Genomic DNA, 15,554 nt, shown 5'->3' on the forward strand with positions numbered 1-15,554 from the left:
AGGCCTGGCCCTTTCTGCCCAGTACCCTCCAGCCAACAGACCCTCAGAGCTACCAAAAAGGAAGTGGGGGTCCCCGCGGCTGGGACCAGAGGACAACAGAGAAACCCTAGGCCCCGTGACCTCCAGGTCCTAGGGCCAAGCCTGAGGTCAGAGCCCTCAGCAGCCCACCAGCCATGGACACATGGGCTGGGGACCCAGATCACAACTTGCAGTGCCAGGTTCCAGCTGGTGTGGGCTACCAAGCACCAAGCACAAGTCCAAGCAGCCAGGAGGACAACAGTGGTGACCACAGTTCCCTAGTACTCTGGGGACACAGAAGTGGAGAGTCCGCAGGGCAGGGAGGCCCAGGACAGGCCATCTCCTCACTCTGAGACACCCGCAAGAGAACTGATCACCACCCCAAGGCCATGACCTGCCTGCCCCCAGCCCTCCCTACAGTGCTGAGCAGAGCACAGGGCCTGGCGTCCACGCACATTGAAGTGATGCCCAAGGGGGTGCGGGGCACCGGCTGCCCTCCGATAAGCTCTGCAGCTTATCAGCTGCGTCCAGGGCCAACGTGGGTTCTGGAGCCAGGCCCTCCCCCACTCCCCAGCCTCCCGGGGCCCCGCTGCCCAGGCCAGAGACACAGCAACTGCCCGCAAGCAGATAAGTGTCAGCAATGGGCTGCAGGCAGGGAGGCTGGACTCCCCACAGGGGGGGCACGCCTCTCCCAAGGGTTGCAGCCAGTAAAGGCAGGTGGAGATGTGACCTTGCCCTGTGACCCCGGGGTGGATCAGAGGGATGAGGCATCCCTAGTCCTGGGTGGGGCCAGTCAACCTGGAAGCAAAGCTGTCCACATCCTGCGGCTGGGAAGACGCAGATTGCACCCCAACGCCTGGCGGCCCTCGGAACGCCATGACACGTCCTCTTTGCAACACCTATCCCACAGCAGCCAGACGGAAGTCGGCAGGCATCGGACACCCAGCAGTGTGAGTTCCAGGCTGAGGGCCGTGCGTGCACACTTGCCCACCCTTCAGCCTGAGGAAAAAGGTCCAGAGAGGCCCTGCATATCCCAGGCAGTGCTCTGCATTCTGCCTGGGGCATCCCCATCTCCTGCAACCCGCAGGCACCCTAGGGCTATCACGAGCCCTGTTTGCAGGTGTAGACACTCAGCTAGGACCCAAACCAGGCCATCAGGCCAATGCACATGCTCCCCACTGCCCGGCTGCCTGGGTATAGGTGCCAGCAGCCCAGGCCGGGCCTCCTGGCATGCACCAGACAGGTACCCAGTGAGGAGCGGACCAGGCCTCGGGGGGGAGTAGTGAGGACCTAGTCTCCAGCCTGGGGATCCAGGACACGCCACACTCCGGCTGTGTCCCCCCCGCTGCAGCAGGGGGCCAGAGTGGAAGTAACCTCTTACAACGGCTGCCAAACACATTCTTCCAATGGACCCTCGAAGAGCTGAGGGCAGAGAGCACAGCATGAACCAGCCACCAGAACCCTGCCGCTGGAGGTCCCAGCAGCCCCCATACTCCACGGCAGGGATGAGGACCCCCTCCCTCCTCCTCAAGGAGACGCCAGGGTGCTGCCTGCTGCTGGCTTTTTCCTGGTCCTTAGGGCCACTCTCAGCTGCTGCTCTGCAGCCACAGAGCCACCAGGCAGATGGGCACAGCTCCCGCTCCGCTGAGCCCCAGGCCAGCAGCCCCCACCACAAAAAGCAGCACCGAGAAATGAAAAGGGAAGGTGAGTGGGGGTCCTGCCTCTGAAGCCCGGCGCAAACACCTCCCCATGTGCACAGCCTGGAAGGATGCCCCTGACGGGGTGGGGGCCCTGGCCTGCTTCCACCTCTGCTCTCTTCAGGACCACCCTGGCAGTGACCTCCGACTGCCAGGCTTTCCTGCCCCTCCCACCCCGTGGCACCCCACATCACAGCCCTGGCCTCTCCCCTGTGCTTAGCCCCATGAGGCCACTGGGGGTGTCAGAACGCATCCCCTGCCAAAGTCCTGCTTGCCCCCAGACCTGCCCCTCCACAGCTCTCTGTGTTCCATAAAAGGCACATCAGTCTTCCAGACACGGAGGCCACCTGGTTACCACTCCCCTATCCTGGCCACTGGCCCCACTTCTGAGACAGCAGTGATTAACAGAGACAGAGAAGATCCAGGGCCTTTTCCACACCCCGACTCCAGCTCCCCCCTCTCCCCTCAGTGGCTTGGCTCTAGCCACACAGGCAGATTCAAGGAGCCCTGCTCCAGGGTGGCCCCTGACAATACAAAGCTTCCACACAGGCCTGAGAATATAGAGGCAGACTTCTCCCAAACTCCTATCCATCCCTCAGGACCCAATTCAGAGGGCCCCAACCCAGCAAACACCAGGGCAAGCTCCACCTGCTTCCAGAACGTCTTCCTACCACCCCACTCACACTGGCTCCTCCCCCAGAGCAAGAGCAGAGGTGACATCAGACCAACCAACCTCAGCTCCATACTCACTGCACGTGACCTACCCTCACAGGTATACAGCCATGGCTGTATACAGCCATCAGCCCTGCTGTATACATAAGCGAGCCAAGGCCCAGAAAGGTTTTGAGAATCTGGTCCAAGGCAACTCGCTGTCAACTGGCACCACTGAGTCCATCTCTGTTCTCTGACCCCAAACACCACTCACCCCTTGGGGGCTGGGCCTCACTCAACTCTGCTGCCCCAGTGAGGCCAGATGTCTATGGATACACAGCCAGTCAGACAGGCCGGCCAGATGTTTGCTCTGGACCTCGGGGCCAGGCCTTGATCCCCGCCACCGACCCTCTGCTTGGCGGTAGAAGATGGAACCTGGTCCTAACATGGGTAGTCCCTGGGAGTGGAGGGTCCTTCCTTGTATGCATCTGGGACCTGAGTCCAAGGGCAACCAGGACCCCTGTAGCAGCAGGTAGTAGCTGCAGCTAATGAAGCAGAGGGGATGGGCGGGGGGCTCGCCTGCGAGCAAGAATGACACCACCACAGGCTCCTTCAAGGGTACCTCAGGGGACCCTCCAGGGCAGGGCTCTGGCCCATCACGCCGCACTCTCTGTGCTCCACTCCCAGGAATTGGCACTGGCCTGCACACCACAGCACTCCCCTCCCTCAAAAGTCCACAGACCCCCAGAAGGAGGGTGGTTCACATCATCTTAAAAGCCAACTTGGAGATGGGTAGGCTCCCTGCTGACAGCTCCTCTGAAGTGCAGAGGGCAGGAGAGGCATCGCATGGTGCACTAATTCAATCAACAAACATTTCGCAAAGCTGGGGCAGCGCCTTGCACCGTGGCTTCAGGCACAAACAAGATCTAGAAGCCACCCTGAAGCAGTCTCAGGGACCCGAGGGGGACAGAGCTGGCCCAGGCAGCAGTGCCCACCAAGAGGAGCAGCCCCAGCCAGCGTGCTTCCCGCCTCCAGCAACTCCAACATCCTTCCTTCCACTCCACCAACTAGGAACTGAGATAAAGAGGGAGGAAGCAATGTGCTCCAAGTCACCAAGATCATGTGGCAGACAGGACAGTCCAGGGGCACCACGCATGCCACTTATCCCCGGGCCCGTGGTCTGGAGGCCTCTTGCAAGGACGGCTAGGTGTACCCAGCAGGCTAGGAGGGCTGCAGCCCGGATCTTGTGCCCCCTGAGACAGAAAAGGCTAGAGGGAGGCCCTGGGGGCCCAGGAAGGCCGAAGCCAGCACCACCCTGCCCCAGGGGTCACGGCCCAGCACCCAGTGCCTGTGGTCTCCACCTCTCAGCCCTCCTCCTGACCTTGGTCCTGGGCAGAAAGTCCAGGAGCAAGGGAGGGGTGGGAGCGACTCCACCTCCTCCTGTGGACTCTGGCCTCATCAGTTTTGTCCTTGATGCAGGGAGAAGACAGCCCAGGGCTCACACAGGAGGCTGCTGGGCACATGACACCTAGCTGCCACCGGGAGAAGGACAGGGGCAGCAGGAGGGGGCACCATGGGCACGGACCTGACAGGGGGGTGAACAAGGGCCCCCCTAGCTGCTCCACCCAGAGGGACCCAGCTATGGCCACTCACCCCAGGAACCAGAGCTCCGAGCTAGGGCCACGTGTGCTGGGCCAGAATGGGTCATACTCCAGACCAGGACGTTTCAGGGCCTGGGAAGCAGAGGGACATCTGGCCTGCAGGGGCTGCCAACGGCCAGCCTGGGGTCTGCCAGGTCAGAGCCAGGCCCACGGCCACCCTTAACTCCTCACAGGGTTAATTATTCCCAGACCAGCTGACTACACCCCCCACCACCCCCCACAGTGCTCACACGGTTCCTCACCAGCACAGACCTACAACCCAGCTAGCAAGAGGCAAATCACAGTAGCCTGCCACCCAATCAGACTCTTCTGAAATCCTCCAGGGAGGACTCCTGCCTATATCCACATGGGCATCCCCCTCTGTGCCCTTCCCTGGGGTAAGAAATCCCCGGGGAGGGCTCACCCATTCTCTCTACCTTGATTCCCTTTCCACAGCGCACCCAACAGACTCCTGTTCATGCTTCAAAACCCAACTACGACACCACCTCTCCTGTGAAGCCTCCCCAGGCAGTTTACAGGTAAGGAAACTGAAGGCCAGACAGGTGAATATGCCAGCCCAGGGCCACCCAGATTCCAACTGAGAGCTGGCACTCATTCCTCACACAGGACACCCTTTCGGCACTGGGAACACGAGAAGGCAAGGAAGAACAGTCAGTGGCGCTTAATGAGGCAGGAGAGGCTCCAGGGCCACGAGACCCTGAGCAGAGGCCTGGCCTCCACACTGGGGGTGAAGGAAAACCATGGAGAGTTCCAGGCAGAGGAGGTCAGAACCCAGGAAGAGAGGAGGCTGGCCTGCCACAAGTGGTGGCAGGACGCCCCCGCTGCCGACAATGATGCCGGCCCCCACCTGTAAGGTTCACAATTTCCCCATACAAGCCATCACCCCAAACTGTTTCAACCCAACACTCCCAGTTCAGACCCACAGCCAGGCCCAGCCTCAGACCCCTGCCCCTCCCCCCAACTCAGAGCCGAGGCTTCCTAGCACACAGGCACCTCCCTGCCCACCCCACCCAGGGCCTGTCCTCCTCAACCCAGGGAGGGCTTAGCGCCATTTCCTGAGAAGCTGGTCCCCAGCGGCAACACCCCAATCAGATGGCCACCAGCTTATGGGAACGAGGCCAAGGTACCGGGAGGGAAGAGTAGAGGCTTCTGGCTGCCAGAGAATACCAGGGAAACTGAGGCCAGGCATGCAACAAGCTGGTCAGAGAGCACCCCTGAGGAGGCAGGGGTGGGGAACCACCCATCCACCCAAGCAGGCTGAGACCAGGGGCCCCAGGGACAGCCCCCACCCAGAGCTCAACTGTACAGGCCTCTCCTGCGAGCAGCAGCAACAGCCTCTGCTGAAAGCACCCCAAAGCCGCTTTGGACAAAGCCAGCCCCAGAGGGTGCACAGGAGGCACCGACTGTCTCAAGACAGCCCCCCACCCCCTGGCTTCGATCCCAGAGCTAGCCTTCCGGGCCTTCACCAGCCAGAGCACCTTGGGCATGTCATGCGACCTCCCTGAGCCCGAAGCATTCATCCCCCATCATGGGCCGGTCCACACAGAGCCGAACCTGGGACAGCTCAGTAAGTACGTGGCTACCACTGTGCCAACCCCATCACTGATGGTCACCAACTGGTGCTGCCCAATGCCTGGCCCCTGAGGGGCAAACAATGAGCAAAGTGCATCTCCAGACACGAGGCCCAGGTTTTAAGGAAGACAGGAGCACTGGGTGCATCCTCCACACAGTGGGATCCCACTGCCACTGACAGCCAGTCGCAGGATCTTCTCCATCCCAGTCCCTAACCAACCAAAGGTGGCCAGGACACCCATGTTGGGTACCACACGACTGCACACCCTTGAGATAGGCCCTGCCCTCACGGAACCTCAGGAGCAAGGGAAGGCGTGGGGGGCCAGGGCATCAGGAGTGCACACTGGCTGAGCACCTGCTCCACCAGGACGGCCTCCCACTGATCAGCTAACCCTCATGTGTCCCTACGAGGCCGCACAACTCCCCCCCCCTCAGGCAGGCATGAGGACACAACAAGGCCAAGGGCCTGTGGACCTGAGGCTGGTGCCCAAGCCCAGCCAGCCCGGCACCAAGTCCAGGATGCCACCCACCATCCCGCACCATTCACAGCACATCCAGGACCAGCCCTGCTGGGAACCAAGCAGGCCTCCGAAAGGACTTGGCTAAGGGCACGGCGCTGGAGCCAAAGGCACAGTGAAAAGGCAGAGGGACACCCGGGGGGGACACGGCGCTGGCCAGGGCCCGCAGGCACCTGCTCCAGGGAACTGCAGGCAAGGCGGGCATCCATGGGGAGCCCATGACAGCCACCTGGGCTGTCGCTGCCTGACCTCTGCCTGGGGCCAGTGCGGACACTTAAGCTAAATTGGTCAATTATGGGATACTTAGATCCCTCCCCCGGGCTTCCCAGCCTCCCTCGGTTCTAGGCCGCAGCACCAGGAAGCCTGTTGAATCAGTAACCTCATTACAGCCAGGAGGCCACACCCGGGGCTGGCTTTGAACTCCACAGGGTTTATCCACCGAGCTGGAGGATTTACACACTGTCTGGCCCAGGCCCAACTCACACTCCCCTCCCCTCCCTCCCCTCCCCTCCCCTCTATGCTGGAGGCTCCCTCTCTTGAGACTCACAGCCACCAGCCCTGTGCCCCAAGCACAGTGGGGAAACTGAGGCACAGCTGGAAACCACAGAGGTGCAGGGAGCCAGGGCCAGGCTCTGGGTCACCCCGGGAGCAGGGTCTCAGGCCAAGAGTCTCCCTTTTTCATCCCTAGCCCCAGTTAACAGAGTTCGGAGCCACCTATCTCACGAACTCAGAGCCAAGGGCCAATTGTGAACATTGGAGGGGGGGGGGGGGGGGCCCGGGTTAATGCCTCACACTTAGGCCCCTATGGTGCAGGCCCCACAAGGGCCCCCAGTTCCCAGGCCCCAGCCCCAAGGCCAGTCCTAACATAGCCCTCAGGTCCCTGCCCTGCCCCCAGGACCCCAGCCATCCTGCCCCCTATGGACAGCCTGTCCCCCCGACTTGACCAGGTACCCTTGGTCTAGGACTCATCTTCCCAGACCCGGGCTTGAGCCCCCTTGACCACCAGACTGTTTCATCATCTTTCCCAGAGCCCCACCAGTACCCCAGGCCCTGGAACGTCTTGGTTAACATGGGAGGGGCACACGGAGTGGACGGCATTTCCCCCCAAGGGCAGGCCAAGGGCCCGAGGGCCAGGAAGGGAAAGGGGACAGCAGGAGAGGCGGGGGCCAGGGAGGGAAATGACTACTCACTCATCCCCGTGATCAGGGACAGTAGAGATCTGCAGTCTGGCCCACGGGCCTGGCCTGACCTCTTCACCCCCAGGAGGCAACTACCAAGGAGTGCCTGGCCAAGGCAAGGGTGGCAGCCCACACAGAGCAACACCTGGTCAGCCGGGTTCCAGCCCCACTGGACCCCTCTTCCTTCCATCTCCTGCCCACCTCCTGCCCACCTTCTGCACAGAGCTGGAGGCCTAATTCCAACCACGGACACCACCCTGCCCGTGGCCCCCCGTGGCCCCCACACACCTGACCTGAGCCCCAGACCCTCACTTGGATGCATCGGACCCTACTTCCTATCCTGCCTCCTCTCACACAGCACCATATCTCCCAGCTGCAGCCATGCAGGCCTGGACACCCAGCCTCCAGGCCTTTGTCCCCACTGTCCCTGCCACTCGAAGACCCCTCCCCCCACCACCTGTTGCAGCCCTGCCTCTCCAGCAGAGCCCATGACAGGACCAGCTCCATCAGGAAGGTTCACCAGCCCTCCACGCCTCAGACCCACCTCCATGGGAAGGCAGGGCCAGGCCAGCACCCACCAGCTATGCACTACATGCATGTAGATGGGAGTCCAGCCAGCAGGCCCAGGTTCTTGTAAGGAAGAGCTCATCAGGGCTGTTAGGATAGGCTGGGAAGGCAGGGCGTGTACACCTGTGCCTGTGTCCGTGTGTGTATACACTAGCATGTACGTGTGGATCTGTGTGTGTACACAGCACATATGTGTATATGCACTTGTACATGGGTGTGCAGGTGTTTACATATGTGCATTCGCGTGGGTGTGTACATGCGTGCATATGGGATGTTCATGTGTGCATGTGCACCCATGTGTTCACATGCATGTGCCATGCAATCATGTGTGCATTGGGAATGCAGATCACAGAGACGATCGAGACCCCGCCCTGCCCTGGGGCCCTAATGTGACTATTCTAGCCCAGCCACTCGCCACCCAGTTCCCTCAGGAATTTGCTGCTAGATGGCTCAGACCTGGGCAAGGGGGAGGGCTCCAGGCCACAGGGGTCCTCAGGCTGTGCCTCTGGCTGCTGACCCAAGCCATGGCTTTCCAGCCCAACAGCAGCCACCCCGCCATCCACCAAAGACAAGCCTGGATGAGGATCAGCGTCTCCACTCCCCAGAGGGCCTTCCGTGTGTGAAAAGGGACGGAAGGAACATCGTGAAGCTTCCACCAAGTCCTCCAGAACAGAACACTCATTTACCCGCAGGCCCAAGATCCGTAACAGAGCTCCTAGAGAGCCGGGACAGGGCACAGGTCCAGGTCCCAGTAGGCAAGTGGCTTCTGAAAATGCTGAGGATCAAGCAGCCCAGGAGAAACAGCACTCCTATCCAAAGGCCAGGCCAGGCCTCCCAGAAGGGCTAAGTGTCCCCATCCGCTCAGTGGGCTTGCCTCCATGAAACCCCGGTGATGTCCTAAAGATCAAGTCCCAAGTACACAGCAGGTGGCCAAAGACCAGAGCCACAGCATTCTCAAAAGGGGAAGACCAGGGCCCAGAACCAGTTGGGAGAGGTTTAGACAAATGGGGGTGGGCCACGACCACGAGGTCCGCCTGGATTCTGAAGACAAGGAAATCAGGCCGGGGCACGGAGACGTGAGGACACTGGGAGGCAGGGACACAGATCTCAGGGACAAGGGGACAGACACGAAGATACAGGGATGCGTAACAAGCACTTCTGGGTAGAGCACCAGGCAGGGCCCAGGGGCAGGGGCCAGAGCTCGGTGTGGCCGAGGCCGTCAGGGAGGGAGAATGTGAGCGTGCACACATCCAGGCCCTGCACACTTGTGTGCATGCCCCTACCCTCCCCCACAGTGGCCACGCCAATTTCATTTAGCCGCTTTCTGCCCCATTTTGCGCTCATTAGGCTGCCGAGCGCCACAACCGCTGGTAACTCCAGGGTACCATCACCCTGCCTGCAGGGTGGCCCTGGCGCACACCTGGGAGGCTCAGGACACCTCGCACCAGGCTGGCAGGGCATGCAAGGAGTCCCCTGCTCCTCCCACCTGCTGTGGGCCTCAAGGATAGGCTTTGCAGTAGGAACCTGCAAGGGTGAAGGCACCCAGCCGAAGGGCCCCGTCAGTGCTCACTCACCTCCCTTCCGTGTCTGCCGCCCCAGCCACCCTCTCCACTTTGGGATCCCAGTCCAGCCCTCCAGACCGCACCCCACCCCACCCCAGGCAGGAGGAACAGGGTGCCCCTGGCCACAGACCTCGCCTCCGAAGATGGGCCATCAGAACAAATCGGGCTTCCTCCCCCAATACCCAGCAGGGGCCAAGATCCAGGTCCATTTGACGAATGCTCAGCTGAGGCTCCGAGAGATAGGCAGGCCACACACAGGCAGCAAGGAGAGGACTGGACCCCTGGGGCGTGACCACCAGCCCAACAACAGAACACTGGCCTCCACGAGGTGCTGCCTCTGGTCCTCCCACCCCAGGGACAGCCAGGTCATTCCAGAGAGAGCGGGTGTGGGGAGCAAGTGCCAAAGGGCATGACCAGGAGGGGGAGCCTGGCACTGCATCTCCTAGACCTGAAATGATGCAGGGAGGGCAGTACAGGGGATTGGACGGACCGGGGGCACTAGCATCCCTCCACAGCATCCCTCAAATCGATCTGCTTCATGAGCATCGGGACAAAGGTCTCGAAGGTGAGCCCCAAGTGGGCACCAGTCCCACTAGCCACCAGGCTCCAAGTCCACATGCAGAGTCCTGAGGGCCTGGGCCCTGCTGCATCCCTAGCACCGCCAATGGCTAGCTCCCATGGCTTGGGCCCCTCAGAGCCCTGGCCACCAAGGCCCACTACAAAGGACAAAGACAAACTTGAAACCAGTGGAGAAGGAAACGAAGAGCAAGTCTTGGCTTACAAAGCCTCAGCCTGGTGACAGTGCCCGGCCTGGGCCAGCTCTGCCGCCCCGGCTCTGTGTCCCACAGAGGGCAGCTGAGCTGGCCCAGGAGCCTCTCCTAGAGGCTGGCCTCACTTGGCCCTGGAGACCACAGCCCTGAAACACCCCCCACTGTGGAAGAGCCCACGCCGCTCAAGAAAATGGGACTCCGCGGGCAGCTCCCATGGGCTCTGGGCATGTAGGGCTTTCCCCGCCCCGCTTCTACACCCCCCGCTGCCACACCCCCGCTGTGCAGTCAGTCTGTCCCACCTACAACCACCTGGGAGCTGCTCTCCTGACGCCGGAGCCCCCGACAGACACACTGTGCCCGTGCCGGAGAAGGGGCCCACCCCCAATCACCCACTCTGGGCCTGCACAATTCCACAACAACCCCCTCCCCCTCCCTCGGGATTGGAAACAGAGAGTGTGCGGTGGGGGCCAGGGAGAGAGAGCATGCAGAAGGCCTCCTGGAGGCAGCGCAGTCCCTGCAGCCCTGAAGGCCAGACACAGCTCGGTGCACCAGCAGGACCGCCCGGCGGCCACCCCTGCGTGAGTGCGGCTGCTGGCTCCACTCTGCCTAACCCTAGCTCCAGCCCTGGCTCTCCCAGCACAGCCCTTCCTGGGGCCAGCTCATTCCACCATGTCTGGGCAGCGGGGGTCAGGGCTGCACGCTGGGCCCAGGCACGGCAGCTAGATCCCGGCGAGCTTGCGGGTTGTGAGCAGAGGCCACGGTCAGGCCGCAGTCAGGGCTGTTTTTCTCGCCCTGACACTTCTCCTGTCAACAAACAGAGCCCCCTCTAGAGTTTACCCAAACAAACGCCCCAACAGTCCGCAGTGCCCAGGCCTCCACAGAACTGCCTCAGCAGGACGGCCTCCAAGCCCGGCCTCCAAGCCCAGCCTCCCAAGAGTCATGTGACCCTGTTATTTCGGGAGGCCCCGGAATGTGCTCTATTTTGGGTCCCTCGGGGCTCTGATGTTACCAGAAGCCCCTTACCAGGGTTCCAAGCTCACGCAGGTCCCCCGAGAGTCCCCCAGAGGATGGCCAGTGGGCCTGTGGCTCTGCTACTGGCCGCCCTGTCCCCTCAGGCAGCTAGTGAGCTACTGTTAGCCAAGCCGGGTCTGGCCAGGCCTGGGACCTCTGGGCCTCCTCGGTAGGCCTCCCTCATGGGTGTGGGGGGCACTGGGAGCAGGGGCTGCCTCAGACCACTCAGCCCCCAGATCTATAGCTGGGGCTCGTCCCTGTCCTTACCAGGTAGCTCGGTGGGCAGCAGCTAGGAAACAAACTCCCAGGTGGAGGAGGGCAAGGGCCCAGACCCACCAGGCCCCGAGGCAGGGGGCGCTGGGGGAGGAGGCCCTCTCTGCCCAAGGCCCCGCAAGCACAGTGGAGGGCTGTGTGGCCTTCCTGGCAGCGCCAGGGCTGGCCTGGGCTGCCAGCCGGGCCCTGGCCGAGTGAGCGAGTGAGCGGGGCCTTCTGACACTCACCCCCAGGAGGGATTAGGCTGTGTTTACAAAAGAGCTTGGGCAAGTAGCTGCTTAATCGGACCTTCAACTCCACCGCACTTCAGAGCTGGTCACAAGCTCAGAAAAAATAAAATGTCATCAGACAGAGCCCAGGACTCTCCACTCAAGCCTGGGGCTTGGGCTGCTGGGAGGCCACCGGCCTGGAGGAGGAAAGCCTCTGAGTCTCTGAGTGACCCATCCAGCTTCCTGGGGCAATGGCTCAGAGGCAGGACCTCCCCTTTCCGTGGGGATTCCAGCACAACTACCCTGCAGCCTGAGCCCTACATGGGCCAACTCCTGGGACCCTCCCAGAACGTCAAAGCCTGTTCCTGCTCCCCTCCTAGTACCCAGCCAGGGCCCTGCCACGTTCGGGGCGGGGAGCAAAGACAGCCAGACGTTCCTGCTCCAGAAGGGATCCTCTGGGAGAGCCTAGCTCTGTGCACATAGGAGTGTGCTCCAGCCTTGACCAGCAAGGGGGGGGGGGGGGGGCAGGGGGAGGAAGACGACACTACTTAGCTTTATTTTCTCTTCCACACACACTGGCACCCACTGACTGGGGGGTTAAAATCCAGAATCCACCACTTTGTATCCTGTGGCCTCAGCTTCTCCCAGTTTTCTCATCCGCAAAATGGGCACATATGTCCACCTCTGGAGGCTATGGGGAGGACCAGGCTCATGCAAGGAGGGCACTCAGCTTGGTCCCTTTGGAGATCTTCACCTTACAGAATCAGAGAGGGCATCTTCCTCCATCTGACAAACCTGACGAACCTTGTTCCAGTCTCCCTGCAGCAGCCCCCGTTTGTGAGTGGGCTGCGGGGTACCTAGGGGTGCTCAGATCCTCCCCCTGACCCATGGGCAGGGGGAAGGCAGCTCCACACTGGCTCCCCTCCACCTCCCAATCTCAGCAAAGGTCGGTACAGCTGTGCTGGGTTCTGACCGCCAACCTGGTGGCCAAACTGCGCCCCAGGCTGCAGGGGGGTGGGCAGGCAGGAGGGGCAACTGACCGAGGGCTTTCATTCATAATCAGCTGTTTTAATTTCCATTCAGCACAGATCCTTCACCCAGCCTGACAGCCTGGCTGCCGGCCCCACCACCAAATTAATATCCTTCGCGGCGCCCGTTCATAAAGTCTCCCCACCCCCTCCCCCTCCCCTGCCTCTCACAGGCTCCCCAACCCTAGGGAGGGCAGCGGCTGGGGGCGCCCAGCCAAGCCCCTTCCTCCTGCTACGTGGGTCGTGGGTCGGGGCCTGGAGTCGGGACGCGGTCTGGGGCAGGGCAGCCCCTGGGCGGGATGGCACCGGGAGGGCGGGAGAACTGAGCCTCCGCGCCCGGGGTGTCCTTCCCCCAAGTGCAGAGCCGGCCCCCGAGAACGCCCCGCACCACGCCCGGGTGCGCCGGAGCAGGGGGCGCCGGTTCTGGGATTCCCGGCGCTCCGGCCCCCGGGTGACCCTGCGCACCCGCCGAGCCGCTCCGGGAGGAGGGGTCCGCGCGTCCCCGGCCGGCGGCCTGCTGGCCTCGGCAGCCCGGGCGGCGGCGCACAGGCCGTCCCGGTGCCAGGCGGCCGCAGGCTGGGAGCGCACAAGTTGCTCCGCCCGCCCCGGCCCGGCCCGGCCCGGCCCCTGCGCAGCCCGGCGCGAGCTGTGCGCCCGGGGCTGCCGGCGGACCGGCGTGGCCAGGGGAGGGGGCGCCGGGGGACCCCCGCCCGCAGCCGGCCGCCCGCTCTCCCCCGCCGCCGCCGCCGCCGCCGCTCCCGCCCCGCGCCCCGCGCCCCGCGCCCCGCGCCCCGGCCGGCCCGGGAAAAGTTGCCCGGCCGCCCGCCCCAGGCCGGCGCCCCAAGTCGGCGAGGCCGCGGGGGGCGCGGGGGCGCGGGGCCGAGCGGGCCGGGGACGCGCCCCGCCGCCCCGCCGCCCCGCGCCCCGCGCCCCGCGCCCCGCCGGCCCGCGAGCACTCACCGAGCGGCAGGAAATGTTTGGTGTCCATGTCGGCGGCCCCCGCGGCCGGGGCGGGACGGCGGGGCGAGCGCGGCGGCCCCCGGCGCGGCCGGCCGGGCCCGGGCGGCGGGAGCCGGCGGCGGCGGGGCGGCGGCGGCGCGCGGAGGCCGCGGCGCGGCGAGTTGTTGCAAAAGTCGCCCAACAATGTAAACTACTTGCGCTGCGCGCCGCCGCCGGCTCCCGCGCCCGCGCCCGCGCCCGCGCCCCCGCCCGCGCCCGCGCCCCCGCCGCGCGCGCCCGCGTCCGCTTCTCTCCGACCGCCGCGGCGCCGGCGGGGGGGCGGCGGGGGGCCCGCGACGGGCGCGGACTCGGCGCAGCGCCGCCGCCGCCGCCGCCGCCGCCCCGCCCCGCCCCGCCCCGCCCGGCCCGGCCCGGCCGCCCACCCCGCCCGGCGCGCGCCCCCCCGCGGACCCCGCGCCCCCGCGCCCCCGCGCCCCCGCGAGCACGCGCGCTGGGCCGCGAGCGCGGAGCGGGCGGCGCGCAAACTTGCGAGTTGGCCGCGGCCGGGCTTCCCGGGAGCCGCGCGGGGCGGCGGGGGAGGGGCGGGCGCGGGGTTCCCTCCTCGCAGAGGGGGAGGCGGGCGGGCGGGCGGGCGGGCGGCGGGGCCCTAGGCGGCCGGGCCATTGTCTGGGCGGCCACACAAAGCGGCCGGCCGCGCCGCGCCCCGCCCCCGCCCGCCGCCACGTGGGGAAACTGAGGCCCGCGGCGGCCCGAGCTCGCGCAGGGGTGCGGGCCGGGCCTCCGCCGCGAGCCCTCCAGCGTCTGGGCCTGTGCCCCAGCCGCCCCCCACCCCCGCTTCCACGCCCCCGGGAAGCCCTGGTCGCCGACACCCTGGGCCCGGAGGGAGGGCGGGGGCCCCGGGATCCCTGCACGCCGGCCCGACTCCGACTTCGGGGACCCTCTTTAGAAGCACCGGGCTGGGGAGGAGCTGCCCTGAGTTGGGTGCTGACTTCGGGGCCCCGGGGCTACTTCTCTGCCCTGACTTTTAAATTCCTGATTTGTTTGCTGAAAAACGAAAGGAAGCACGCTGCCCCGGACCGCTTGGCGGCCGGAGTCGGGGTTCAAGGGTTACCTGCGTGGGGTGGGCCTCACCGAGCAGATGCAGCCCGGAGGCGCCCCCTCGCCATCCGCCCCCACAAGCCCTGCTGCACCCATCCTTGGCAGGGAGACCCAGGCTCCAGGAGGTGGAGGGGCTTAGCAAAGTCACATGGGCTGCACATGGTGATCCTGGCCCCCCCCCCGGGCGGGGGGGGGGCGCTAGTGATTGGAAGCTGATGGCCTTGCTGCCCAGAGACCCCCACTCCCCATCATTGACAAAAAAGCCAGTCCTACTGCCTGGTGCACCGCTGCCACCAGTGTGACACTGGGTTAGCCTTGCCCCCCATCTGGGCTTCACTTTCTGCTCTGTGAAATGGGGAGTGTAGCAGGACCTGCCTGCCACCTGACAGCCGGGAGCTAGGGCCACTCTGACCTGCCCTGGGGGGAGGCTGTCATTCCACTTGGGGCAGGAGCATGGCAGGGAGGGGGCAGGGGGAACAAGCAGCGGTTTAAGCCACCCCCAACCAGCACAGCTACACCAGGGCCCCACCCTGTACGGTCCCCCTGGCTTCTGCTTGATCCACTGACACCACCCCCCCATTGCAGAAGGCCCCCCCTTTGCTGGCTCTTGGGCCCCCTACCCTGTCCAGCTCCCCGCCTTCCTTCCAGTGCAGCATGTTGAGCTGTGGCCCTCATCCACTGCCATCACACCCTTCTTCCCTCTGGGGGCTCGGCTTCCCAAAGTGATGTCCTCCCGCCAGGGCTGGAGGCAGGCAAGCACGCAGGGAGAGCTCTGACAAGG

The 15,554-nt window shown here is 64.4% G+C and overlaps 1 protein-coding gene across 1 annotated transcript in view; it reads right to left on the reverse strand.

Moving 5' to 3' along the window:
• RXRA (retinoid X receptor alpha) overlaps nt 1-13,776 on the reverse strand; it is a 93,705-nt gene extending 79,929 nt beyond the window's left edge. Inside the window, exon 1 of the mRNA XM_077851275.1 lies at nt 13,676-13,776. Within this exon, the coding sequence (XP_077707401.1) occupies nt 13,676-13,703 (28 nt within the window). The 5' untranslated portion in view covers nt 13,704-13,776. The remainder of the gene's footprint in view (nt 1-13,675) is intronic.
• Nucleotides 13,777-15,554: the final 1,778 nt, after the last annotated feature.

The sequence above is a fragment of the Canis aureus genome, chromosome 16, assembly GCF_053574225.1.
Source record: "Canis aureus isolate CA01 chromosome 16, VMU_Caureus_v.1.0, whole genome shotgun sequence".
Classification (NCBI taxonomy): Eukaryota; Metazoa; Chordata; class Mammalia; order Carnivora; family Canidae; genus Canis; species Canis aureus.